The sequence below is a fragment of the Ailuropoda melanoleuca genome, chromosome 8, assembly GCF_002007445.2.
Source record: "Ailuropoda melanoleuca isolate Jingjing chromosome 8, ASM200744v2, whole genome shotgun sequence".
NCBI lineage: Eukaryota > Metazoa > Chordata > Mammalia > Carnivora > Ursidae > Ailuropoda > Ailuropoda melanoleuca.
The window spans coordinates 85,016,855-85,043,377 of record NC_048225.1 but is presented as its reverse complement, the minus strand read 5'-3'; the positions used below and the strand labels follow the sequence as shown (position 1 = coordinate 85,043,377).

The 26,523-nt window shown below is 43.0% G+C and overlaps 1 protein-coding gene across 2 annotated transcripts in view; it reads right to left on the bottom strand.

Moving 5' to 3' along the window:
• The window catches only part of NIBAN1 (niban apoptosis regulator 1), a 167,016-nt gene that overhangs the window by 22,109 nt on the left and 118,384 nt on the right, over positions 1-26,523 (bottom strand). Inside the window, exons 6-10 of one of the 2 annotated variants that reach the window (XM_034666805.1) lie at positions 16,363-16,478; positions 10,701-10,805; positions 10,211-10,373; positions 5,196-5,383; positions 1,488-1,616 (exon numbers count right to left, since the gene is read on the bottom strand). In XM_034666805.1, the coding sequence (XP_034522696.1) occupies positions 1,488-1,616; positions 5,196-5,383; positions 10,211-10,373; positions 10,701-10,805; positions 16,363-16,478 (701 nt within the window). Of the gene's footprint in view, positions 1-1,454; positions 1,617-5,195; positions 5,384-10,210; positions 10,374-10,700; positions 10,806-16,362; positions 16,479-26,523 lie in introns of both variants that reach the window. The other variant, XM_034666806.1, reaches the window with a different exon arrangement.

Genomic DNA, 26,523 nt, shown 5'->3' with positions numbered 1-26,523 from the left:
TTCCCCCCCCCCCCCCCGGCAGCACTACTCTGGGACCACTCAGGGCAACAGGTCCTCAGCCCCCTACCTGGGTTATGAAACAAATAGGCACCTGAGCACAGTGGGATCAGTAAGAGTCTGGGAAATAAACACACACTCACACACCTATGTAGGTATGCACACACGTATTTTTTCCCGCCTCTCTTCTTCTTATGCTCTGAGCTGTAAAACCCACAGAGGCCATGGGATTGAGAATACCACCCTCTCTGGTAGTCAACCCCTTCCTCCGGTCTCTGGTACCTGCAGCCTGGGGCTTGACAAGGGAGGTGGGAGACCTCTCCAGTCATTTCTTGGTGGCTTTAATCCTGCACTGCCACTTTTGGGGGGATGCAAACCAGTCCAGCACACCTCTCTGCACTTAGCCTACCCCTTCACTTCTCTTCCTTGCTCTGCCAGGCTGGAAGGGAGGCAGGGTTGGGGCTTGGTGGGCACAGTGGCTGATGTGTTCATGGGGTAGGAAATGGAAATGATTCCGATTTCTTAGTCTCTGCTCTTGTACCTATATCAGTTTCACCAGGATTCAGGATTACCAAAGGGACTTCTGTTAAACTGTTGCCCAATTTTGTTCCCCCAGTCCATCTTTAATCCTTCACAACTCGGAGGTTAGATAATAAGGTGTATCACTTAATCCGCCCTATAACTTTTAAGGAACAAATGTTCCTTTCTTCCCCAAGCCTCTGATCCGAAAGCATGAACACATAGCTTTGTCCAGCACTCTCAACACTGTAGTGACCTTATCTAAGCATCTGTCTCTGAAGGGGGGTCTGCCACAGTGCCCAGCCCCTTAGTGAGCTCCCCTCAGAACACTCCTGAAATAGAATTGTGCTCTTCTGGCTACAGTGATCACACCCTTCTTCATTTAGAAAGTACTCTAGTATGGAAAAAATTGGTGCTTGTTCCTGGAGGAAAAGTTCCTTGTGGGGAAAAAAAAAGGAACTTATCAAGTAGACCCAAGAGATCCAAATATGAAACCATGATTGATTGATTTACTCTTAACTGGGTTAGGGAATTAACGTAAGCCGGTAGTGCTCCGTTCTGGCTGCATATTAGAAGCAGTGGGAATGGGACTGGGGGAAAATTCCTGGGAGCAGGATCTAGACGTCAGCATTTCTCAAAACCTCCCCAGACGATTCTCATGTGCGGCCAAGGTTAAAAGCACTGGTTTGACAAATCAAGCAAATATCAGTTAATGCTACTTGATTTCCCTGGAATTTTTTTTTTTCCTTTCTGATGTTCATCAACATGGAAAAGAGATGAAGCCGGCTGGAAGGAGCAAGGATGTCCTCACTCAGCATGATGACGACAGAAATGGGCCCCATTACCAAGAGCTGCACTAGCACCCCTGTCCCCCTGGCCAGCCCTTGCTTCTCTGCTGTCTCCGTCCACACCCCCACAGAGGCCCTGGCCGCTCCCACCTCCTGCATGTCGTTCTGTGTCCTCTGGACCACCAGATCCACGTGTGGGAATCGGAAGCGGCTCTTGAGATCCTGCAAACGCTCCTGAAGCAGGTTGACTTTACTGTAACAAGGTTCCATCTTCATGGAATCCAGTGGAAGGGTCATGAGCCGGTCTAGATGCTGTGTTTTGGTGAAGGGAAACATTAAAAACCTTCAGACTCAGTAGCAAGATTGCATGCATATTCTATATTACATACATTCTAAACCATCAAACGTATGTTAGTAGAGTGAATCACATCTCAGATCACTGCATCTGTGACATCTCCATTGTCTTACTTGCCTCCTTCAGGGGACCCTGGGGCAGCTCCATTGCTAGGGCAGAGACTGGTAGATGAACCTACTGGATGATGGGAGGACCCAGGGGAGCATTTGGGGAAGCACTGGGGCTCCAATCTTAGCTCTTGATGGACTCTGGGCTCCGACTTCCAGAGCTCGAGAACTAGGTAGGCAGGCTTTTTAACACCTGGAATTGCTGCTGGGCCCCCAGGGTCTCCAAAGCCTTTTTTAATGAGGTCAGGATGCCTCCGGTCCCGGGACCCTGGGAATGAAGCCAGAATCTCCACGGTTCTCTGAGTCTCTGTCAGGGCTCACAAGGCTTCCTCTGTTGTAGGTTCTCTGTGGTGCTGGGGAGGTGGATGGTAGGAAGAGGTCTGGCCTGGGAGAGGCATCCAGTTAAAAAACTAGGATCCCTCCTCCTGTGGTTTGCACAAGCAATGAAGCATAGGGCTTCCAGCAAGAGGGCAGCCATGGGCCTCCTCTGCCGAAGACGTCAGGTTTTATCAACACACTCTTACGCTGGGGATGTCCTTGCCGACAGAATGCTTTCTATTTTCCAGGGTGATTTTCAAATTACTTTATTTTATTTTAAAGATTTTATTTATTTATTTGACAGAGACAGAGAGACAGCCAGTGAGAGAGGGAATACAAGCAGGGGGAGTGGGAGAGAAAGAAGCAGGCTTTCCGCGGAGGAGCGTGATGCGGGGCTTGATCCCAGAACTCCAGGATCACGCCCTGAGCTGAAGGCAGACACTTAAGGACTAAGCCACCCAGGCGCCCCTGATTTTCAAATAATTTTAAAACACGAATACTGGATATCTAGAAGAAACGGGGTGGGCAGTGAAAGAGAGGATAGACAGGTGCTGAAAATGGACAGCCAGGGAGAACTGGGGAGTAACACAGGGTGAATGTGAATAACAGAGGATGTGCTGTCCGATTTTCAAGTCACAGAAAAGAGACAGAGCTCGAGTTCTAGGTGTCTCTAAATAGGAACTCTTAAAGGGCGCGTTCTCATTGTGTTCGTAAAGAGAACATATCACTCTTCTTGAGAAGTGGGTTTGGGGGAGCCACGCTGAGGCAGAATTAATGATCAAAGGCGCAAGGTCAAACTTGTCCAACCTCACACAATATGAAATGCATCTATTTTTAAGAAATAACAATTAGGCAGACAAAAGAGGAAGAATGGGTTGCTGCTTTGCTTCTATCAGACGGGCCAAAGTTTAAAAGAGTGGTCATGCCCAGTGCTGATGGGCATATGGGGAAGAAAGTCCTCTGCCGTACACAATGGACGGAAATGTAAAACTTAAATCCTATTTTTGAAATGCAAATGGTAACATCTGTTAACAGGAGAAATAAACCCACCTTTCAACCTAGCAATCCTGCCTTAGGAATCTATCCCTCAGGGAGGAAAGCATCAGAGTATAATATATGTAACAAGGTTACTTATTGCAGCTTTGTCCATGATGCCAGCAACATTTGGGTAGTTGAATAAATCATGGTGCGTTCAGACATGAAATATTATGTAGCCAGTACAAAGAATGGTTTAGAGCTAGAGCAGCTCACTTGAAGACAGTTTCACGAGCTATTTTCTGAATGAGAACACTGACAAAGAGTAGGATTTGTAATACGATCCCATTTTTTTAAGAGCAAACAATCTGAAAAAAAAAAAAAAGCCCATAAATGGGTACGTTTTATAGCTATATAAGCAAGGGGAAAAGTACAGAATGGCATATGCTAGGATGTTAACTCTCGTTACTTGAAGGGAGGTGGGGGGGGCGGGAGAGTAAAGGCGAGTTTTAAAAAAGGTTGCAAAAAGAAACTTCAAAATAGTTATCAAATGTATCTCATTTATGTACAAGTACGTGTATGCATACATAAATAAGAAAGGGGAAAAAAGGGAAGGTATCTGGTTTCATCCACGGACTGATAGTGATGTGTCAGTGTAAACCAAGCTGCCCGTTATGTGAGTGATTATGAACTTCAGGGTACCTCACATCCTCGGGAGGCCTTGTGAAACAGAATGCTGGGCCCTACCCACAGCGTCTCTGATTCAGGAGATTGGGCTGGGGGCCTGAGAATTTGTGTTTTTTTGTCGTTGTTTTTTTTTTTTTTTTTTTTTAAAGATTTTATTTATTTATTCGACAGAGATAGAGACGGCCAGCGAGAGAGGGAACACAAGCAGGGGGAGTGGGAGAGGAAGAAGCAGGCTCCCAGCAGGGGAGCCTGATGTTGGGGCTTGATCTCATAACGCCGGGATCACGCCCTGAGCCGAAGGCAGACGCTTAACCGCTGTGCCACCCAGGCGCCCCCCAGAATGTGTTTTTAATGGCCAGGTGATGACACTGCCAGTCCAGGGACCACACTTGGAGAAACATTATTTTTAACATGAGTCTATATTTTTGGAAACAAATCAAACAAAATTTATATTGATGAGGATATATGCTTCTATATTTGTATGAACAGGAAACAAGTATGTGAAAACACATTCTAAGTCATTTATATTAGTTCAGGGAGTTGGGAGTGGAGGTAGCCTAGCAGTCAGGACAGGTATGGGTTGATGTGGGAAGCCAAAGCAGAAGAAAAATTATGAAAAATTATTAAATTTCTTTACTACCTACAGCCCATTGACAAGTCCTTGAAACAGGCACAGTGTCATTCCTCTAGGGACTCAATGTCGATAATTTGCTGAGGGCAAAAGGCAATCTAAGCCTGACCCCCAGGATCCTGTAAGTCTACTTTAACATATAAAATTTCCTTTGGAAACTTCCTTTATCTCTACCCCCCAAGATACATGTTGGCAACCATCCCTCAAGCATATGGCCCACTGATATACATCTGAAGGGTCTCATGACTCAGGTTTTATTAGACAGTAGTAAATGACCTTTTCCTAACAACAGCTAGCCCCCTTGAGGTCCTGGAAACCTGGCTTCCAAAATTCCTGAGACTTACACTATCCCTACCCCCTCCCAACTTGAAAGTGTGTAATGGGCCACTCCTCAGGACCCCGGTGCAGTTCTTTCTGCCCATGGGTCCTGTCCCCATGCTTTAATAAAACCACCTTTTTCCACCAAAGAATCTCAAGAATTCTTTCTTGAGGCTTTGAACCCTAATGTCTTTCCTACATCATGGGTGATCAATTTTGCCCACATATATATTTTGTCTCTCTATATATTGTTTTGCTTGCACAAGCACATTACTATTTTTGCAACTTGAAAACCATTAATAAAGGAAATCAGGTGAACGGACAGATAAGTGGGGTGGCTGGCTGACTGAAAGAAATAGATGATGAATGGATAGAAGGGAGGTGGGGTGGGGGAGGAGGAAGAAAGGAAAGGAAAGAAGGCACAAATGCAAATAAAGGCCCAAGGAAAAGGAAGCCCCAGGCTGGCCATTCACACTCAGTTCCTTGGCTCCATATCTTACCTCCTTAAGCTGGACGCTGTCTTTGGTGGTCTGAAAGTTCTGGCTAAGTTCATCCACTTCTTTTTCAAAGAGCGAGCGGACTTCACTGAATCCTGAGCTCACTGGCCCCATCAGCTCCTCCAGAATGGAGGCCAAGAATGGTTGCACACTCTCTGCACAGCTTTTCTCTGCTGGCTGGGCCACCATGGCTGAGATAGGAAATAGGTAGAAAACCATCATTTATTGTGGGCAAAATTGGGTTCAAAGTCCCTGGAGCCAGGCCACAGGTGGGCAGTAACCAGAGAGCCATTTAACAGCCCAGGCAAGCTCAGACAGGCAAGACAGACCAGCACAGAGAGTCCTGTGCCAGCATTCACCAGAATGGAAAACAATTAGATGTTTCCAGAATTGGGACAAACCATCCCTCCCCTCCCCAAGCTTTCCTCTGCCCTGGGATGAAGTGCATTTTTCTGCGTGGTCCCCATGATCATGCAATGCCTAACGGAAAACAGAAAATGCTGGTGATTCACCTATTTACTATTAATATCACCATTACATGTGCATAATTTGTCTTCTAAAAAACACAATTCGCTAAATTTCTAAATTGAGGTATAACTGATGTATAACATTATATTAGTTTCAGCCGTACAACATGATTCAATATTTGTATATAACAATTAAGTTTTAATTAATTTCTCTAAAAGTTAATCAGCTCATATAATTCAATTCCCCTCTCCCCTCCTCAAGAGACGGTCTAAAAACTCAAACACAGTCTTTTCTTGGGCGAACAGAAACAAATTCCATTCAAAACAAATACCACCCAACTTCCCACTCTCACCCCTAATTTTTTTTTAAAAAAGGCTATTTTTTCCCCCACTCATCACGGAAAACATGCACAGTGAGAAAAATATAGAGGGCACAGAAAAATCATAAAGAGGGATGAAACAAATGTAACCACACTTCCCGGAGGCAAATCTTGACCTTTCATTTAAAAGAGGAAGAGCACTGGGGCGCCTGGGTGGCTCAGTCGCCTGGGTGGCTTAGTCGTTAAGTGTCTGCCCTGCATTGGGCTCCCTGCTCAGCGGGGAAGCCTGCTTCTCCCTCTCCCACTCCCCCTGCTTTTACTGTCGCTCTCTGTCAAATAAATAAATAAAATCTTAAAAAAAAAATAGAGTAAGAGCATAGTAAAAATGCTCATTCAGGAAGTCTGGATAGGACGTGGAAATCTGCATTTTTTTTTAAAGTGCTAAGGTGAAGGTCTTGATTAGCCAGGTTTGAAAGCAGGTCTAGTGAGGGAAGGCTGAGCTGGAAAAGGCAGAGCTTGCTCTGTACCCTGAAAGGCTAGCTTTGTGGCGCTGGTTAAGTCACACGGCCCTTAGCACAGTATCACAGAACCGAGAAAGGAAGGACAAGCCTATCTGGGTATCCAATCCTTCCATTTTATACATGGAAAATCAGAGGCCTGGAGATGTCTGAGGGCTGAGCCCAAGGTCACACCCTAATTTGCGGATCGAGGACTACGCTTCAAGTGTATTTCTTACTCTTTTATTGGCAAATAACGTGCTTACAGTGAGATGAATGGGCATGTTCTTATTTCGGTTTGCAGAAATATTTCACAGGTTTGGAGGATCAGACTACCCCTTACTCGGAGAATCTGAGATGTCTATTCACATTATGAATAATGCACAAATATTTGGTATATAAAATATTAAAGAGGTCACAGAACTGCTAGGGGAAAAAAACCTTTTGATTGTATGATTTAAATATGAAACGATCTATGACTTCTAAAAAATGACTTGCTTGATACCAAAATGCAAAATTGTGTGTCAGGAGAATAAATGAATTATTTATCAATTAACTTGGAGAGAACTATTTGGAAAGCAACTAATTGAAATTTCAGAATAATCATGAACACAGGTAATATGGAATAAAGATTTAGTGGCTGCTGGCAGGTTTCACCTACTGAGCGGGGAGGAAATGGACACCGGCAGGGGCGTGGAGACACTGCTCCCCAATGATGTCGGTGTGCCAGCATGGGATGCAGCCTCCTCGCTGTGCCTTTATTCAGTGTTCCTTTCACGTGGGCCTTCCTGCCTCCATCTCTGCTTGTGAACATCCCACTCACCTGTTCAAGACCCAGTACACACTTCACCCACTCGGACAGCCTAATGCCCTTGGAACCACCACCCAGCTCCCTGAGCTGCGGGCTGCCTGCTGGTGCTTCCTTCTGGGTGGAATTCGTTCGACACCCCACACAGATACGCTTTGCTGACTTCCAGGCACGTAGAGACGCTGTAATAATGAATACTGTTCGGTGAGCCACGGACTCCTAAACCATCCAGAAGTTGGGGCAGCTGTGAAGGAGCCATCGAGCAGAGGGACAAAGACGGAAAGTGTTGGGATTAGAGGGGTTTGGAGCATGACTCAGTTTTGGAATCTGGCCAAGTTACTTAATCTCTGCCTCGGTGTTCTTATCTGGGAGGTGGAGATCATGGGAGGAATGACTTCTGGGGGTTGGGGCGACGATGACGCGGGCTTACTGTGTCCAGATGCTTGGAAACACAGGTGACATTTTGGAAGCACTCACTGATTGTGAGCCCTCGTCCACCTGTTGTCATCATCCTTTTCCCCATCAACTGACGCGAGAACAGCACTATTGTTTTAAGGACCCCATGGTGTTTTTGAAGCTGAAATGGTTCCCGACTGGGAACCACGGTGTCCTCTACTCCTGCATCTCCTGTGGCACCTTTCCCATTTCTTTTCTGCTGTTTCAGAACCTGTAACATGCTTCATATCCTCTTGTTGTAAAATCATGTTGTCTTCTTTGAATCCTTGTAGCCCTTATGTTCAGCAGGAGCAGAATAAATTCTTATTGAATGAATAAATACTTGTGGGGCAGGACTAAAGATTGGTTGCTTGACTCTCAAGAGTCATATGGGAGGAAATGGAAAGATCACTACTTAATACTCTCAAAGTTCTTTCGAAATCCAAAGCCCTTTATTGAGGTAGTCTGAAGTATGCAGTTGAGTCTTGAACAATGCGGAATTAGGGGTGCTGACCCCCTGTGTCATTGAAAAATCTATGTATAACTTTTGACTCCCTCAAAACTAAACTCATAATAGCCTACTGTTGACTGGAAGCCTTACTCATAAATAGTTGGCAAACACATTTGTATGTTGTATGTGTTATATACTGTATTCTTGCAATAAAATAAGCTAGAGAAAATAAAATGTTACTAAGAAAATCATAAGGAAGAGAAAATATATTTACAGTACTGGACTGTATTTATCCAAAAAAAAAACCCCCACCTGTCAGTGGACTTATGCAGTTCAAACCCATGTTGTTCAAGGCTCTACTGTACTTTATTGTTTTAAAGGTGGAGAACCAGAGGCTCGGTTAAAATGTGTTTCTGATAGTCCCTTTTAAAAAGACTTAATCGTGACTTCCTTTCAAAGTTCCTTTTAGGAAACAAAGACTAGTCCAGGGCAGAATGTTTTTCCATCTTTTGTGGGATATACTGGAGCCAGAGAGACTAAGCAAGGGAGAAAGAGAGAAACTGGTTGAATTCGGGCCAGGAGAAAGGCCACAGTGAGGCCCTGCTCCCTGCAACATGGGCTTAGGAGTTGGGTGCTAGCAGTTTTAGGTTGCATACAGTCCTTCCATATAGTTAATTCTAGATCATTTGTGCTAATGGAGGAAGGAGAGGCATGGATAATAGTAAACACACAACGCTGTGGTTAATTTATACGCGCCCAGAAGTCATCTCGTGAACAGACATGCACGGACACAGACATGCACGTCCTTGCCGTGGTCATGCCTCCTCTCTACTCTCCTGCAGGAGAACTGGCTGGAAGGGCTCGGAGGCGAGCTGGGCTGCAGCGTGAACGGGGCCTGAAGGGCAGGGGATAATCCACCACGCAGACAACCCTTGTCAGGTTCTAAGTCTCTTGGCGACAGGAACGGGGTCCCCTCTTCACTGCCAAAGCTCCAGCACCTTGTTCAGGAAGCACTTAGTACATTTTTTTTAATGAATGAGCAAGCAAATGAGCAAGTGAGTGAAGAATCTGAAAACTCACAATATAAGAAGATTGTGGATAAACAATCTCAGTGGAGCCAGCACGCTTCTCTGAAATGACATTCAGGGCGCTGTGCTTGTTAAGATGTAGGAATTAATACTAACATTTTAACCCTTACCATTTTATCCTGTAGAATTCCTTAGAGGCCATCTCAGGCCTCTCGTGAGAGCACACGCAAACATTTTTCTGTCAATGGCCAGATAGTGAACATTCACGAATTTGTGGTCCAGGGGTCTCAGTTCCAATTATTCAACTCTGCCCTTGAAGCATGAACGCAGCCACAGACGATACATAAATGAGTGGGCTGTGTTCCGATGAAATGTTATTTACAGAAATAGGGGGTGGGCCCGATTCGGGTCAGGGGCCAGAGGTGGCAGACCTCACCCTCAGGGGCCCTCCTGATGACAGAGGAGGACACTAAGGCACATAGAAGTTAAGTGACCTTGCCAAGTACACCTGCCGGGCCAGTGTTGCGCTTTTGACTAGAATCTAGATTTATCAACTCTAAGCCGATTTTCTTCTTGTGAAAAGAAAATCCATTTATTCACCCATTCAAGTATTCGTTGAGAGTCTGCATATGCCAGGCATAGTACGAGGCCATGCGTGTGCCTGAGTGAAACAGGGGCCACATGGTCCTGTTCTCAGACAGCTCACAGCAGAGGAGAGGCGTGGGTAGAAGCCAATACAATGAGTGCAAGAAGTGCTACAAGAGGGGAGGTGCGGGCGGTATCACAATACACAGGCACCGCCACAGGCAAGAAGGAAACTGTCCTCTAGCGTGTGTCCCTGAAGTCTCCTTGGGAAGGTCCAGGCCCTTACTTGCATACTCCCATCACACCTCGTATCACCTCTTCCCAATTCCGTCAGTTTAGTTTTCCTCTGAAATCATGAATTCTGACTATATGGTGGACCCTACACACAGGTAATTCAGCTGTAGAAGCATGGATTATCTCCACTGACCTTTGATCTTTCCAATTAAAAAGTTCTTTGAGTTCAGGATCTGATCCATGTCTGAACGGATGGTTCCCTCCAGGCCCTTCGTCAGGGCTCGACACTCCTCCTTCAAGGCACTTAATCCTTCTGAAACTTGATGCCGAACCAGGTTGTAGGCCTCCTCAAGGAGCTGCAACAGAGAACAGCACAGAAATCGGGCTCTGTCTCGTGTGAGCTCTGGCCGGAGTCCAGGAGAGGGGGGAGGGAGGGCTAATCACAGATTCTCTACATAAACACAACTGCAGCCACACTCTAATTTTTCTTTCAAGGTTTGAGTCTGTTTGGATTAGTCCTCATGTAAGTGAGACTGAGCAGACTCAAGGTAGGCAGTTCTCCACCCAGGGAAGGAATTATTAAAAAAAAAAAAAAAAAGACGAAGAAGAAGAAAAAGAAAAGAAAGAAGGGAGGNGGAGGCTCATTCTGAGTAGCACAGTTGCGTAGCAAACTCATGGCTTACACCGAGCCAGGCCCTCTTTCTGTCATTCTTCTTCCCTTTCATTTTGGGCAGAAGGTCTGTCTGAAGGGTCGGCAGGAGGTCCTCCATCACCAGGTTGCTCAGGATCTAGGGAGAGGAAGACAGCCCCAGAGTCAGTTAGGCAGTGATTGCTGAATTTGAGCATCAGCCCAACTGAAGTCGTCCTGATGGGCAGTACCGACGCTGGCAATGTAAGACTGTCCCGGGCTACATAAAATCTGTTAGACTGATAGTTTGACTCTGGTTCTGAGGCTACAGAAATCTCAACTAAACACAATCTTGGAGGGTAAACGTTTTTGGATATCTGCAAAGAACAGTAATGTCTGTTGACGATTCATCATGGGAAAGGACAAATTCCTCAAATTCACACTTTTTCAAATTAGAAGAATCTAGTGCATTTAGGATAAAAGGCAAAATTTTAATTATGGGTAAGGGCATTCTTTAGCAACCTTGTGACAGGGGATCAGGCTTGGTTTTGGTGGCTTGAGGCCTTGTCTGTGTCCTCTGAGACCATCGTGCCCCCTTGAGTTCCCTTGGGATCTATGTGTCCTCAGGCTCTTTGCTCCTGCTGTGCCCTGAACCCCACCTCTATCCTCTTTAATGTTTAGAGAAAGAAGGGAGTAACAGATACTCGGAACAATTGGACATTCATGGGATGAGCAGAACACGGGTGAGGGGACCTAAAGTCTTCAGAACGCTTAAAAAGAAAATTGCTCCCAAGTCACTCCTAAAATTTTGCTTGGCTCCATGAAATTTTTTTTTTTTTAAAATCTGAGCATGTTCTCTATGTCCACATATTACCATGCTCCATGTAACATCGACTTCTCCTTCTTTAACTAGCCACCTCCCCCTGAATTGGAGCAGATTTTTTTTCCAGATTCAGTTTTACTATGAATCTTTTTGGGCTTACAGCTCAGTTTTCAAAATCAGGCTGCAAAGCAAGTTTTACAAAAGAAAAAGAGTAATTTTGGAAATGGAGAATCATTTGACATCCGTTCTATGAATTTCAAATAATATTTGCACAAAGTAATTGACCTCCTTCTCATAAAAATTCAAATTAGGCTTTGGGAGTTACAGAAGATTTTTTTCCTGAGGTCATCGGTCAGCCTCATGCTAGTGGAAATACTCATGAGCTCAGTAGATGGCTCTGTCGAGGGCTTTGTCACAGCAGGGTGGGACACTTGAGCTGAACTGTCCAGGAACACTCCCAGGGTGGAGGTGGGTGAGCCGTCCAATCCCCCTGTGCCTGTGGGTCCCTGGGAGAGAAGGCCGCTCAGGTCAGTGTAGGGAGGGGGGCTCCTGTCACCTGCAATGTAAAACTGTGGTGTGACGAAGATTATAATGGCGACAGAATTTCCACAAGTTCTGGTAATTCATTGGTGGGGAGGTTTTTCATTCTTAACCATTCTCTTGGAGCAGTCAAGAAGTGAACCCGAATTTTTGAGGAATTTGAGAGGGATGTGATACATGCAAGCTCCATGGAGATTAGCAGGTCCAACAATTAGATTGAAGTAGGTAATTAATAATCCATGGACCTTCCCCCCATGCTGCTCAGTGTCCTTAGTTGGAACCCATCTGCCCGAGATGATGGAAGTGCAGCATGGGGAGAATGAGCTAGGAGGATATGGAGTCTGAAGGCAGAACTTAAAATCAATGGGAAATATTATCTTAGTTGAAAGTGTTAAATTCAGGGTCATAATAATTGCCTAATTCATCCTTTTGCTGATATTAGCTTGAGTCTGAATATAAGCATGAAAGGGGTTTGAAAAGACGAAAATGTTACAAAGGCCAAAAGAAAAAAAAGATTCCATTTGGGTAGGCTTACAGTTTTCTTTTAGTCTTTCCCATACAATGTTCCGAGAAATTGGGTTCTATTTTATAATTTAGGAAATCGAAAAAGAAATATGTCTGGGGGGAAAAAAAAGAAGGGGAATAAGAGTGGGTTGCAAGGGTGTGGGGCTTGGCAACACCACAGGGCAGGCAGAGCCTCGAAATGCTGGGGCCCAACTGTGTCCATCCCAACACTGAGTAACCCTCTTCTGCCAAACTTCAGCCCACTCCCCCAACCTTGCGCCACCCCCTCACCTACCCAGGGTCTGCTCTGAGATTCCCTACCTGGGTCAGTTCTTCATGAGCAGGGTCCAAAGCCCTGGGGCTATTCTAGGGAAAGCAGCTAGTCAAATAAATAAACCATACTAATGAAGGGGTTCCTCAACCTTCTCTCCTCAGAACAAGATCTGAGCTTCATCATAAGGGCCCTAAAAATACCACTTTTGTTTAAAAAAAAAAAAAAAGGTGTGTGTGTACGTGTGTAAATTTAACGGCTGGGATATAGATTTTAAAATTCCGTCACACATATAAGAAACCAAATATGCCTTTCGGTTGGTCAAAATCAACAAACCCAGGCTTAGTGCCTGAAGGCCGAACCATGTGTTACCTTCCAGATGCTGATGCTGTGGGGAAGATGTGAGGCCCAGAGAGACTGCCCTTCTTCCTGAGACTGGCCCTATGGTCTGACCAGGCTGTTGACCTTGTGCCTTTTATGTTACTGAGTGGCCATGGGTGAAAGAATCATTTAAAGGGGTCACATTCAAGGTCATTAGACAAAAGGCAACTCTGAAACATATGGAGAAAGACTAAAATGTGGACAGTTTTCTTGTCTTCAAACTACCCGTTCAGTGGGTATTATGAGCAACTTTTTCAGCTCATCCGATTAATTTAAAGGCAAATTTAAATTTATAATAATACTTATAAAATAATAAATATACATTTAACATAAATATGTTACCATAATACATAATAAATATACCAAATAACTATAAATACTTTACATTTTGCAAACTGCTTTCTTCATGACCTCATCTGATACGTTTTTATAGACAAGTAGGAACTATATTGAAGTTTTTACTAGTATAACAACTATTTTCACCTGAATCGTCTGTAGGCAAATTATCCTAAGATGTTTTCTCTGCTTGGACACTTGCCCGAAAAATAACCCCTACCATGAGGGCCCACCAGACTTGCTATGTGAGTCATTGCTATGGAGATAATAATGTAGCAGTGCTGAGCATCTTCTGAGTACCAGGCCCTGAGGTTGAGGGGGTTAGGACAAAATGATCAAATTCTTAGTAGATATGAAAAAAAGTGCAAATAAATGTAGTGCTTTAAACAAAGATGTCATATTCTCAAATTCGGTTATGTCGTGCCATTTTCTTTAACTACTTGGTAGCTTTTTTGGACCCCTGATCTCTTTTTCCTGTGGGTGTTAGGAGAGATGCTGCTTCAGCTCCACGCGTGAGGGTACAGGGAAGCGCACCCTCGCTGGGCCCCAGACCAGGGGGTTTTGGAGCTCACTTCCTTCCATTTTCTTTCACCAGCTTCTCTAAGCAGAGCCAGACATAGCTCAAAATGCGCTTCCATCCCAGGCTGACGTCAGCCAACCTCTCTGACCGTTCTTTCTCTCACCTGGAGGGTGTTAGACAGACAATCCTTGAAATGCCCTTCCAGGGCTCATGTTTTAGAAATCTGATTCCCACATAGAGATACAGATTCCTGGGGGAGCAAAATTTCTTCCTGGGTCACTTGATAGCTCCAGCTTTTATTGATCTCTTCTCTGTTTTTGTTTTGTTTTGTTCTGCTTTCCCACTTATGGTATTTTTTATACTGCAGAATTAGCACCTTCCTATCACTGCTCAGTGCTAATGCTTTATGATGTCCATATATGTGCAGACCCACATATGCTTACCCACACACACTTCTAAAGCTGCCTTGTTCTCTGGATGTTTCTAGGTATGTCTTGCTCACCGCGATAGCAAGGGATGAGTCATTTAGTTCTCTTGCAGCTTCCAGCACTTCACACATATCAACCCAAAGCAAAAGGCAGAAGGTCAACAACAGAAACATGATACTCAACACAAAGAAAGGATTCATTAAGCACCTGCTTTCAATGGCATCATGAAGTCATGTGAGCCACCATGAGATTTCAAATGAAAGAAAAGATTACACAAGAGCATAGGTAAAATTATATAAATGTTGAACTTGGTAGAGTCCCATTGTTGGTGTTGATCTTTCACTGGATCAGGAATTGGAAGCCATCATTTCCTTTGCCATTTGTCCACTTAGCACGTGACCATGAAGCTATCAGTTGCACAGGGCAGGGACCATCTTGTCCTGCCCGTCTCTGGATCACCAGCACCCAGCATGGTGCCTGGCATATAGTTGCTCAATAGTTGTTGAGTGACAACCGAACAAGTCACTTAACTGCTATATGCCTCCCTAGGTTTTCTCATTTACAAAATGTAAATACTAGTAACCTCACGAGATCAGTAAGACGAACACACAGAATTAGGATTTGAACATTAAAAAGCATTACACAAAGGCATTTTAATACTGGTCTATCTACTAAATATGTTGGTTTACATGGCAGGCTAATCAGCATCAAATGGTTCAGCCTCCTCTTTTGCTTTCATTTTTCTTTTTGGCATAAGTACAGTTAGTCCTTAATCCTCTCGGATTGATAAACGGATGTGCTTCCCCCAAATATCAGAACCAAGACTTGGCTAGAGTGCTGGAATAAGTCTCAGGCTAAGAAATAAATGAGTTTAGAATCCTCCAAAGGCGGGGGGCGGGGGGAAGGAGCTTCTGAGTCATATGGTTAAACAATGAAGAACAGCCCCATCATCGTGAGCAAATGTTTTCGGCTTTAGATGTTTAATGACCATATGAAGGCAAGGCCCCATCTGGTCTCTTCCAAATATTGTCTCCTAATAACAAATTCCACTGGCCCCCCAAAAGAGGCACTCGGGGAGTTGAGGGGAAATTAAAGAACAGCATTGTTGGACCCTGTGTGTCTCTAATTAAATAATGCCATACCCAGCCTCCTCTTCCTGGCTGAATCAGCCATGTGATTGGTGTTCTCATGGACACAGTTTCCTTGGAGATTTGTAACAATGTCCCTGGTACCAAGCCAGTGGAGGTACTCAGCCCATGACTAGCATTTAATCAAAGTCATGGGAAATTATATCAGGCCAGGGGGGATAGAAAACTAGAAGAGGCAAATAAAATGCACAGAAAACTGCCTACTGCTTTTAAAATGTGTTTCCTTGACTTTGTTTACAGATCATTCAATAAATAAAGACAAGCGCATGCCAAATAGTTTTCCAACAACCTCTCACTTAATGCTCAGAACCCTGCAAGATAAATGTTATCATTACTCTCTTTCTCAGAGGACTAACCTGAGATGAAAAGAGGTCCAATAACTTGGCAAGATTTAACCCAAGTCCACTGACCTAAGACCCCACCACACACTTTGCACTAGGCAAAGTTCATGTAAGTTCATGTTTTCTTATGGTCTGGAAGCATGAGGCCAGTTGCAAGAATCATGCTTTGAGTAGAAAGCAGTAGAAACAGCTCTCCCCATTGCGGTTGCAGTGCTTCAAGCTGCCCTGTTTACTGCCCGGTCTGGAGGTGTTTAGAGACGTGCCCAACAGCTTGTAGACCAAATGCTTCTAGACAATGAGAGAAATGGCCTTTGGAACCACATCTTCCATTCTTGCAACTTTTTTTTGCTTGATTTTTTTAATTATGACTCTGATCTCCCATACGCAGACAGAGAGGAGGGTCCAAAATTCTGAGCCCGTGTTACCTGGACTTCATCCCCAGTGATCATTTCCCATGAGCCATAGTGTCCCTTCTCCTGCCGGAAGAACTGCACAGCTTCTAAAAACGCTTGGGCTTCAAACGTCGTCTGCTTCATGTAATCTAGGAGAAAGAAGCAAGGACACTTAGCAGAGAAGAGTACTTCTACATTTTACCATGGTTCTTCAAGGGACCTAACATTACCTGACTATTACAAGGGAGAGAATTATGAGACACAGGAAAATTAAGCAGGTGCTGAATTCAAAGTTCATGTGCAGATGTGAATCACACTCCTTGCTCCCCATAGCAGTGGATTCATTTCTATCAGTTACTGGGCAGACTGGCTAGGATGAGAAGCAGATCCATCTCCCTTTATCTTTCCTGTAAATGCTTCCCTGGGGCATGGAGGCACCTAGTGGCTTTATGCCTCCAACCGTAGCACCTCACTACGGCAGACCATTCCTTCACAGGGCTTCGGGTATCCACGGAATCCCCTCCCCGTTCCCTGAACAAAACTCCGATTTCTTTGTGACTTGATATCAACTTTCTGTCAAAAGGACATCAACATTATATATGCTGATTTATGCAAATAAAGGATGATAGTGGCTAACAATTATATAGCAAGATACTGTTCGTCTAAGCATGTTACATATTTCACTGAAATCTCACGGGAACCTCTGAGGTGAGTGTTATTATCATCTTGATTATATAGATGCTCCAAAAGCCCAGAAAGATTAATTAATTGCCCAAGGTCATACAGCTAGTAACGGTGTGAACTCAGGCAGTCTGATTCCAGTCAGAGACACCACATTATCCCAGCACCATGCTACACTACCTCACATATTAGTTTTCTAGGTTTGCCTTGCAAACAGATTAGATTTTATTTTTTCATTATTTTATTTTATTTTAATTCAATTAATTAACATATAATGTATTATTAGTTTCAGAGGTAGAGTTCAGGGATTCATCAGTCTTACATAACTCCCAGTGCTCATCACATCACGTGCCTCCTTAATGTTCAGCACCCAGTTACTCCATCCCCCCACCCCATCCCCTCCAGCAACCCTCAGTTTGTTTCCTATGATCAAGAGTCTCTTAACAGTATGTCTCCCTCTCTGATTTAATCCTACTTTATTTTTCTCTCCCTTCCCCTATGATGCTCTAATTTCCACATGTGAGTGAAATTGTATGATAATTCTTTCTCTGATTGACTTATTTTACTTCGCATAATACCCTCTAGTTCCATCCATGTCTTTGCAAATTGTAAGATTTCTCTTTTTTGATGGCTGAGTAATATTCCATCTTCTTTATCCATTCATCTTCACTCTTTCCATTGTCAAACATATTAGATTTTAAAAGGTGTTATATCTGACAGGAAATATCTAATGGCAGGATTTTAAGTGTGGTTGGGGGAGCAGAGGCTCAATAGCCTTCCCAGAATTCCACAAATCACACTGTGCATACAAATGTCTTTGTTTCTGCTTTGGACTGAATATTTGTGTCCCCCAGAATTCATATGTTGAAACCCTAATCCCCAGTATGATAATATTTGGAGAGAGCCTTTGGGAGGTAATCAGGTCAGGAAGCTATGATGGGATTACAGCCCTTATCATAGTGGAATTAGTGTCCTTATAAGAAGAGATCCTCCCCACCTTCTATCTCTCACCAGACCCTGGACCTGCCAGTGCTTTGATCTTGAACTTTCAAGACTATGGTATTTTTGTTATAGCAGCCCAAACTGACCAAGGCAATTTTCAACACACAAAGCTAGCTCTTAGAGGATACAGTGATTACAGAATTATAAAAATTTTTTCAGGGAAATGAATCATAGAAATAATCTAATCTAACAACAAAGCAATCAAATCTTAGAAAGGGAAAATAAGGCTAAATGAAGTGATTGAAAGCACCAAGTCTCTTGTCTCCTTCTTCTCCTCCTATAGGACATGAAGTTCTCTTGCTAATAGCATGTGATCTGTATTTATAGGGCAAATTAGATTGGCCAGTTGAAGGCTGCTGATTCACTAGGGACCTTCAGAGCTTTAGACAATGGAATTACTCAGTCAAGGAATGAGTGGTTGATATGGGCCACTGGGCAGAATGGAAAAAGGACCAATCTCTGGAAGGTGACAATCAATAGGCTGTAGATGANTTTCAAGACTATGGTATTTTTGTTATAGCAGCCCAAACTGACCAAGGCAATTTTCAACACACAAAGCTAGCTCTTAGAGGATACAGTGATTACAGAATTATAAAAATTTTTTCAGGGAAATGAATCATAAAAATAATCTAATCTAACAACAAAGCAATCAAATCTTAGAAAGGGAAAATAAGGCTAAATGAAGTGATTGAAAGCACCAAGTCTCTTGTCTCCTTCTTCTCCTCCTATAGGACATGAAGTTCTCTTGCTAATAGCATGTGATCCGTATTTATAGGGCAAATTAGATTGGCCAGTTGAAGGCTGCTGATTCACTAGGGACCTTCAGAGCTTTAGACAATGGAATTACTCAGTCAAGGAATGAGTGGTTGATATGGGCCACTGGGCAGAATGTAAAAAGCACCAATCTCTGGAAGGTGACAATCAATAGGCTGTAGATGACTTTTTTTTTTTTTAAGATTTTATTTATTTATTTGACAGAGAGAGAGAGAGCACAAGTAGGCAGAATGGCAGGCAGAGGAAGAGGGAGAAGCAGGCTCCCTGATGAGCAGAGAGCCCGATGTGGGACTGAATTCCAGGTCCCCAGAATTGTTACCTGAGCCACAGGCAGATACTTAACTGCCTGAGCCACCCAGGCGCCCTGTAGGTGACTCTTTTAAGACTGGTTTCCGAGGTCATAAGCCTCAGGAGCCTGGAAAAGGGAAAATATGATTCAAGGCATAGCCTCTATAGAGTTCAAGCAACATTCTTCACAGTGAGGATACCACAAAGCCCCAAATCTCCACCTTCAAAAATGTGGAACCGTAACTGACATTTCTAATATCGACATAGAGATCTGTTCAAGATCTAAAACAGAAAAAGAGCATGTCTGAGAGTCAAGTTTTTCAATTGAAGCATTTTCTTCCTTGTTATTTTTTCTGGCTTGGCAAATGATTTAGTGTTTAATCTTAGAGGTTTGGAAAACACAAATTAAAGTCTTGGTATAAAATTGACAACAAGGGGGCTGTGATACGGGGCTCAGTACACTGGGAGGGGCTTTACCAACAGAGATGGAAACTGTAATTATACATTAAGATTCAAGATTGACTCATGTGCTCTTATTTTTAACAGCTGTTTTCATTTCCAACCTTCGGAAACAAAGAGATGCAAGAAAATGTGGTACTTGGATGGAGTGAGTACTGCCAGCCCCACGAGCCTGGGAATAAGGTTTTAAATTCTTCACGTCCTTACAAAAAGCATAAATTTACTTATTTCTTCCCCCACTAACCTCAGCAACTGGAGGAGGTGTGTGAAATTCTACTCACACCTTCTATCACTATATCAAAGCAAACTATGGCAGTCCCCCTATGTGCGTTTCCAAAAATCTTTGAAAAAAAAAAAAACCCAGAAGAAATGGGATTTGGAGATAATGATGTGGGAGAGAGAGAGAAGTCCAAGAGGATAAAGAAGAGCTGGGATGTAGTGGTGGTGGAGGAGGCACCTTCATATAGGCAGAGAAGAAAAGAGTTAGTAATCAGATGAACCACACAGGAAATTATAGTAATTGAACATCAGCAAGAAAGCCTAAAAGAATGAGGGCAGGGATCTGAATTCTCGACTCTCTACCACTAGGATGGATTTAAACTGGATTTTAACTATTCCTTTTCCATAGGGGAAAAAAGGATCTAATCTACCGATTCATCATTAGATTTTTCAGGTTATAAACTGATTAAGTAAATTCTTATACAAAACTTTTAAGAACAGCATCTGCCGTATAAAATCCATTTAATGGATATTAGTTTTTATGATTGTAAGCCAAGCTCAACAGCAACTGCTGGATCATTTAGAAAATAAAGAACAAAGGTTTGCTTTGTAAAAGACAGAACTGTATTGCAATGGTAATATGACCTTCATTTCTTCTAAGTTGTTTGCAGAGGCGTTGCTGAACTCAGCCAGAATGTACAGGTGTTTGAGAGAAACCGGATTATCAGGTATTTGATCAACTTCCTGCCATAGATCTCATGAGAATGAATTCCAGGATCACAGTCACCCACCCTCCTGCTGACAAGCCGCTGAGAGTTTGGTCCAGCGGTCCCCAGAATCAACCATGGCTTTTGGTTGTTAAGCCTTCTCCTTGTAGGTCGACTTAGAAAAATGGCAGGTTATCAGCTCCAACTGTACTTTTCCAACATGTTATCGTTATGAGGAGGCTCAAGGAGACAGATGTGCTGGAGAGAACTTAGACATCATTAAATCCAGATCCCTCATTTGGTGGAGAAGGAAACTGAAAGAAAAAAATGGTTAATTTCTTAGCTGAAGGTCACACAGCTGGTCAGAATCAGAGCCAAGAGTTGAAAAAGTAGCTCTGGCATGTCAGGAGTGGCCTTGGCATTCACGCTTACTTAAATCATAGACTATGGGAGCTGGAAGTGGTCTTAAAGGTCACCTACCCTGAGCTCTCGTTCCACGCTGGAAGCCTCCAGAATCCCAGACGCTCATCTGGCCTTAGCTTGAGTATTTCCAGTGACAGAAAGCTCACAATTTATGAAATAGTCACAGAACTGCTCTAATTATTTGAAAAATTTTCCTTTTATTGAGCCAAAGTCTGTTTCCATGAACTCTCATTAATCTCATTTCTGTTTTTCAGAGCAAAATAGACACGTTTACTCCTCTTCTATATGCTAACTCTAAAAAAATAGCTGAATATCCTTATTTTCCTTCAACCATTCTTTAAACAATATCGTTTTGGGGAGCTTATAAATTTAGCCCTCCTTTTACCTTCCTTCCCTTAGTCACCAATTCCATTTAATCAATATCTTTCTTAAATTTGGCCCCTACACTGAATACAACCCACTGAATATTTTCCAACTTGCAAATCATGTAAAGTAAAAAGATTACTTTCCTTTTTCTGGTCCCTAATTTTTTTTTTTAAAGATTTTTTATTTATTTATTAGACAGAGATAGAGACAGCCAGCGAGAGAGGGAACACAAGCAGGGGGAGTGGGAGAGGAAGAAGCAGGGTCATAGCTGAGGAGCCTGACGTGGGGCTCGATCCCATAACACCGGGATCACGCCCTGAGCTGAAGGCAGACGCTTAACCGCTGTGCCACCCAGGCGCCCCCCTAATTTTTTTTTTTTTAACGCAAACACATCACATCATTGACTCATACCTTTCTTACAGGCAAATAAAATCCCTACAATTTTTTCGTATAAAATCCCTTGTCAATTTAATACTTTCCTAACCTNAAATTTTTTTTTTTTTAACGCAAACACATCACATCATTGACTCATACCTCTCTTACAGGCAAATAAAATCCCTACAATTTTTTCGTATAAAATCCCTTGTCAATTTAATACTTTCCTAACCTGTAGTTCTGCTTTTGATTTTGAAGTACAGGTTTTAATGCTACCCCTAATAAATTACAAGTTACTGTGATCAACTCAGTGCCCCAGAGCTGGCTAAAATCATTTTAAAATTATAATTCTGTTTCCAAACTCCCTTTCACCTCTGTATCATTAGAAAATTTGTGGGCTTGCCTTTTGTTGTTTCCATCCAACTCACTGATTGAAGCATTCATCAGATCAGGGGCAAAGACAGATCTCTGGGAAATTGTAAACATTTTAGAAGACATGTGGGAGACGCATCGTGGCCATTCATTCAACAATCACATCCTCAGGACCAAGACATGTCTGTTCTCCTTAGTCTCTCCCTATTTCTCATCTGTGCAGTTGCATGGAAAACTCATATTAGGGAGACGTGATTAAGGATTCTGCAAGGAAAAGAAAGCTGCTCTAGGTCCCTTGGGGGAACAGTTATCCAGGGGGTCAGCTTTGGTTTTTTTCCACTTGCACAGATTTATAGCATGTCTGAGTCAATTGAAACGCCAAAGCTCCGAGGCCTATGCAGTCATTCTGGATTTTGACTCCGGCTGCTGTGTTGGGACTCCCTGACTCAGGCTGGGTTTGGAAGCGGCGTTGTTATTTTATTTTATCGGTTCACTGAGCCAAGCCATGTTAGCTGATCCGCCTGGTGATTTGTAAAAGTTATGTAATAGCATTACTCACTACACTGCTATGGGGTTCATCTCACTAATGTATACTTCTAAATTGTCTTCAGCTTCAGGTCACAGGTCGTCTTTTCTGGGAGAGCTGCAGCAAGGCTGTTTGCCCTAGTTTCTTCTCTACAACAAAGGAGAAGAAGCGGGAAAGTAACCAATGTTTATTGAAAACTGTCAATGTAAGTACGAACCATGTAAGATGTTGACATGCAATATCTCATATAACCCTTCCAGCAATCCCATTAGGTAGGAATTAATATTCCCACTTCAAGGCTGACAAAGAAACTGACTTCAGAAAGGCTTGAGAATTTGGTTAAGCTAATATGCGGTTAAGTCAGGCCTACTTACTTCCAAAGTCCTGTTATAACACTCTTTGGTTTAATTTCTTTGAACTTTTTATTTTGAGGTAATTGTAGATTCACACGTTCTTATAAGAAATAATAGAGAGGTGGGGAGCCCGGCTGGTGCAGTTGGCTAATTGTCTGCCCAGTCTGACATGTAAGCACATGTACATGTGTGTATGCTTGCACATGTGTGTGTGTGTATGTGTGTGTATGTACCGTGGTTTAACTTTTTAATTATTTTAAATTTCCTTTCCTTCTCAAAGTTTAGAATTATATACGGGTGCCTGGTGGCTCAGGTTAAGCATCTGCCTTCAGCTCAGGTCATGATCTCAGGATCCTGGGATCGAACCCCACATCAGGCTCCCTGTTCAGTGGGGAGTCTGCCTCTCCCTCTCTCTGTCCTTCCCCCCCTACTCGTGCTCTTTCTCTCTCAAGTAAATAAATAAAATTTTTAAAAAATCATGTAGTCCAAACTACTCATTTAATAAGGGAGGAAACTGAGGGCCAGACAGAATGTGACATTATTGAAAGCAAAACAAAACTCCTCACTGGAATTAAAAATGAATGGAGTCCATTCTCATGAAATGGTAATAAAAGGTTGGGTTTTATTTAAAAAATGCATTCATAACCAACCTAAGTAACTATTTACTGCCATATAATATATATAACTCTTATAAGCACTAGCCCCAGGATTACTTAATATTCCCTGAATTGTATTTTGTAAACTTCTAGACTAAAATATTCATCTACTGACTAAATATTACTTGTGTTAGTGGATACAGACCTACTGAGAAGAGAAGAGGAATAAACCAAGAAAAAATGTGCACTCCATGGAGATCCAGGGACCCGAGGATGAGTTACAACGATGTTGCTCTAGGTGAAAATATGAAGATGTGAGACTCACGCAAAGGATATGAAGGACTTCTCAAATGGATGGAAGAAAGGTATTCTAGCGAAGATATTGTTTTGATACAAATTTTTAATCACATAGAAAGAGGTGCATGCCTCATTTGACTAAAAGTAGTGCATCTCATGAATTCTTGATTGTCAATAAATATTAAAAGACTGTCAACAGACAAAAGGAAATGGTGATTACTAGGACAAGTGAAGACAGACTAACCCATTTCCTTCACACAGACAAACTAGATTGGCAGATTAGGAGGCTGTTGGAGACATCCTGTATCTAGATTTTAGCAAGGCAACTATTAAAGTTTTACATGCTTTTGACTGACATATGGAAGAAATTTAGATTGGTTGATAATGCAAATAAACATACCCGAATAAACAACCCCGATGATGGATGCTGGCTAAAAGGCTGACATCCTAGAGGAAAATCTCTAGGGTCCTGCCCTTAACACATTTTCAATAATTTTAAAAAGGGAAGATGGATAGTCCCAGGGTTTCACTTAACTGTGAGCCCAGTGCATGTCAGGGAAGTGATGCAGTTGTACGTGAAGCAGGTGAGGTTGGGCCGTGGGAATGTGGAACAGGACAAGGATAGTCACAGATGGATTCTGAGGTCCATTCTTAGGAAATTACCATCACACACTCTTAGTTCATGCTTAGAAGCAGAATATTTTACAAAAGTTTTTAATAAAGTGGTGTCCTTCTGAAGAGGACCAAATAAATGAGGAATCTCCCAGCCTTGAAAAGAAAACACCGCGAGTTAAGAAATCTTCATCTATGTAAAGATTGCAACGTAAAAGAGGACTGCAGTTGTTCTGTGAAGATTCACATACTAGAGTCAGGATGGCGTGGTCCAAAGCACACTGTGGCAGATTCTGACTCAAACAGAGAACGAATATCTAGCACTTAGATACACCTGAGAGTGAAATAGGCTCCAATAGGATGTCAAACTTCTCCTCAAGAGGAAGTGCTCCATCTGGGCTGAGTTGCCTTGTAGAAGGTGTACAGATTTGCTCAAATCCCTCTATGATGCACTCTCCTGATATCATATGCCTCCTCGCCATAGCACTTACAAGAATTATAATTGCAGAGTTATTAGTGTAATCATTTGAAATATGACTGTCCCTGAGAGTGTAAGTTCCAAGGGGCCAAGGACCTATAGTTTGTGTTCACTACTGTATCCTCAATCCCTAGCCCAGTGCCTGACACATGAAAGAAAGAAAGAAAGAAAGAAAGAAAGAAAGAAAGAAAGAAAGAAAGAAAGAAAGAAAGAGAAAGAGAGGTGGGGAAGAAGGAGAGGGAGAAAGCAAAGGAGACAGAGGGAGAGAGGGAAGGAAGGAGGGAGGGATTGAGGGAGGGAAGGGATTTAAACACTACAGGGAGAGCTAGATTAAATTTCCTTAAGAAAAATATGTGTTTATTTGAGAGAGAAAGAGAGAGAGCGTGCCCAAACCCATGCGTGGGGGGAAGAGGCAGAAGGACAGAGACAGGGAGAGAGAGTCTTAAGCAGACTCCATGCGGAGCGCTCAGGTGGAGCCTGAGGTGGGGCTTGATCTCATGACCCTGAGATCACGACATGAGCCAAAACAAAGAGCCGGACACTGAACCGACTGTGCAACCCAGGTGCCCCTAGATTAAATCTCCTTTTAAGGTTGTGTCTGAACCAAGATTTCTTGGTTACAAATAAAACCCAAGTGTTGCAAATGAATCAGATTCTCTCTTAGTGAGTCTCTTTCTTACTGCTGTAGAGGTACTGGAGGAAATTGAACTGCTTATGCCAGTGTTTCTCAGACTTTGGTAAGCATCACAATCACCTGGAGGGTTTGCTAAAACAGAATGCTGAGCCTCACCCCCAGAATTTTCAGATTCAGTAAGGTATAGGGTGAGGTCCAAGAATTTGCTTTTTTTTTTTTTTAAGATTTTATTTATTTATTGGACAGAGAGAGACACAGCGAGAGAGGGAAGCCAGCAGAAGGAGTGGAAGAGGGAGAAGCAGGCTTCCTGCTGAGCAGGGAGCCTGATGTGGGGCTTGATCCCAGGACCTTGGGATCATGACCTGAGCCCAAGGCAGACACTTAACAACTGAGCCACCCAGGCGCCCCTCAAGAATTTGCATTTCTAGTAAGCTCCCAGGCCATGCTGATGCTTTAGGTCTAGGGGCAAACCTTGAGAACCTTTCCTCTACCCAACATAAGGGGAGCCATTCTCAAACATCAGAATCACCTATGTGTTTGTTAAAAACGCAATTCTTGATATTGCCCCAGAGATTCCAATTTCGCAGGTTTGGGGCTGCCCAGGAATCTGCATCTAAAAAGCTGTTCAGGTAATTCTGTTGCAAGGAGTTTACAGGCTAGATTTTGAGAAAAAACAAATTGCATAAAAGAAAGAGATACAGTAGAAGACCATTAACTCTTGAATGCCTAGGGTCTCAATGAACTTGTTCCCTCCCTATCAGGTTAGGAAATGTCCCTTCTGCCAACTGCTCATCCACTTAACACAAATGAACCCTTGTACTTTAAGTGATGCATAAGAATAGTACTAGGATGAAGCTCTACCAAAAGGTAAGGGGCTAAGGAAATACTTTGGGCAGGTTCGTTGGACGTCATTTCAAACAACTAGAACTCTATCCACTGAGGGCAACCTCCACTTGCTTCAGAAGCACTCATCATTGTCCGGACATAAATCTTCAGTCGCGACCCTGGTTGAATCTCATTTTCTCTTTTTTG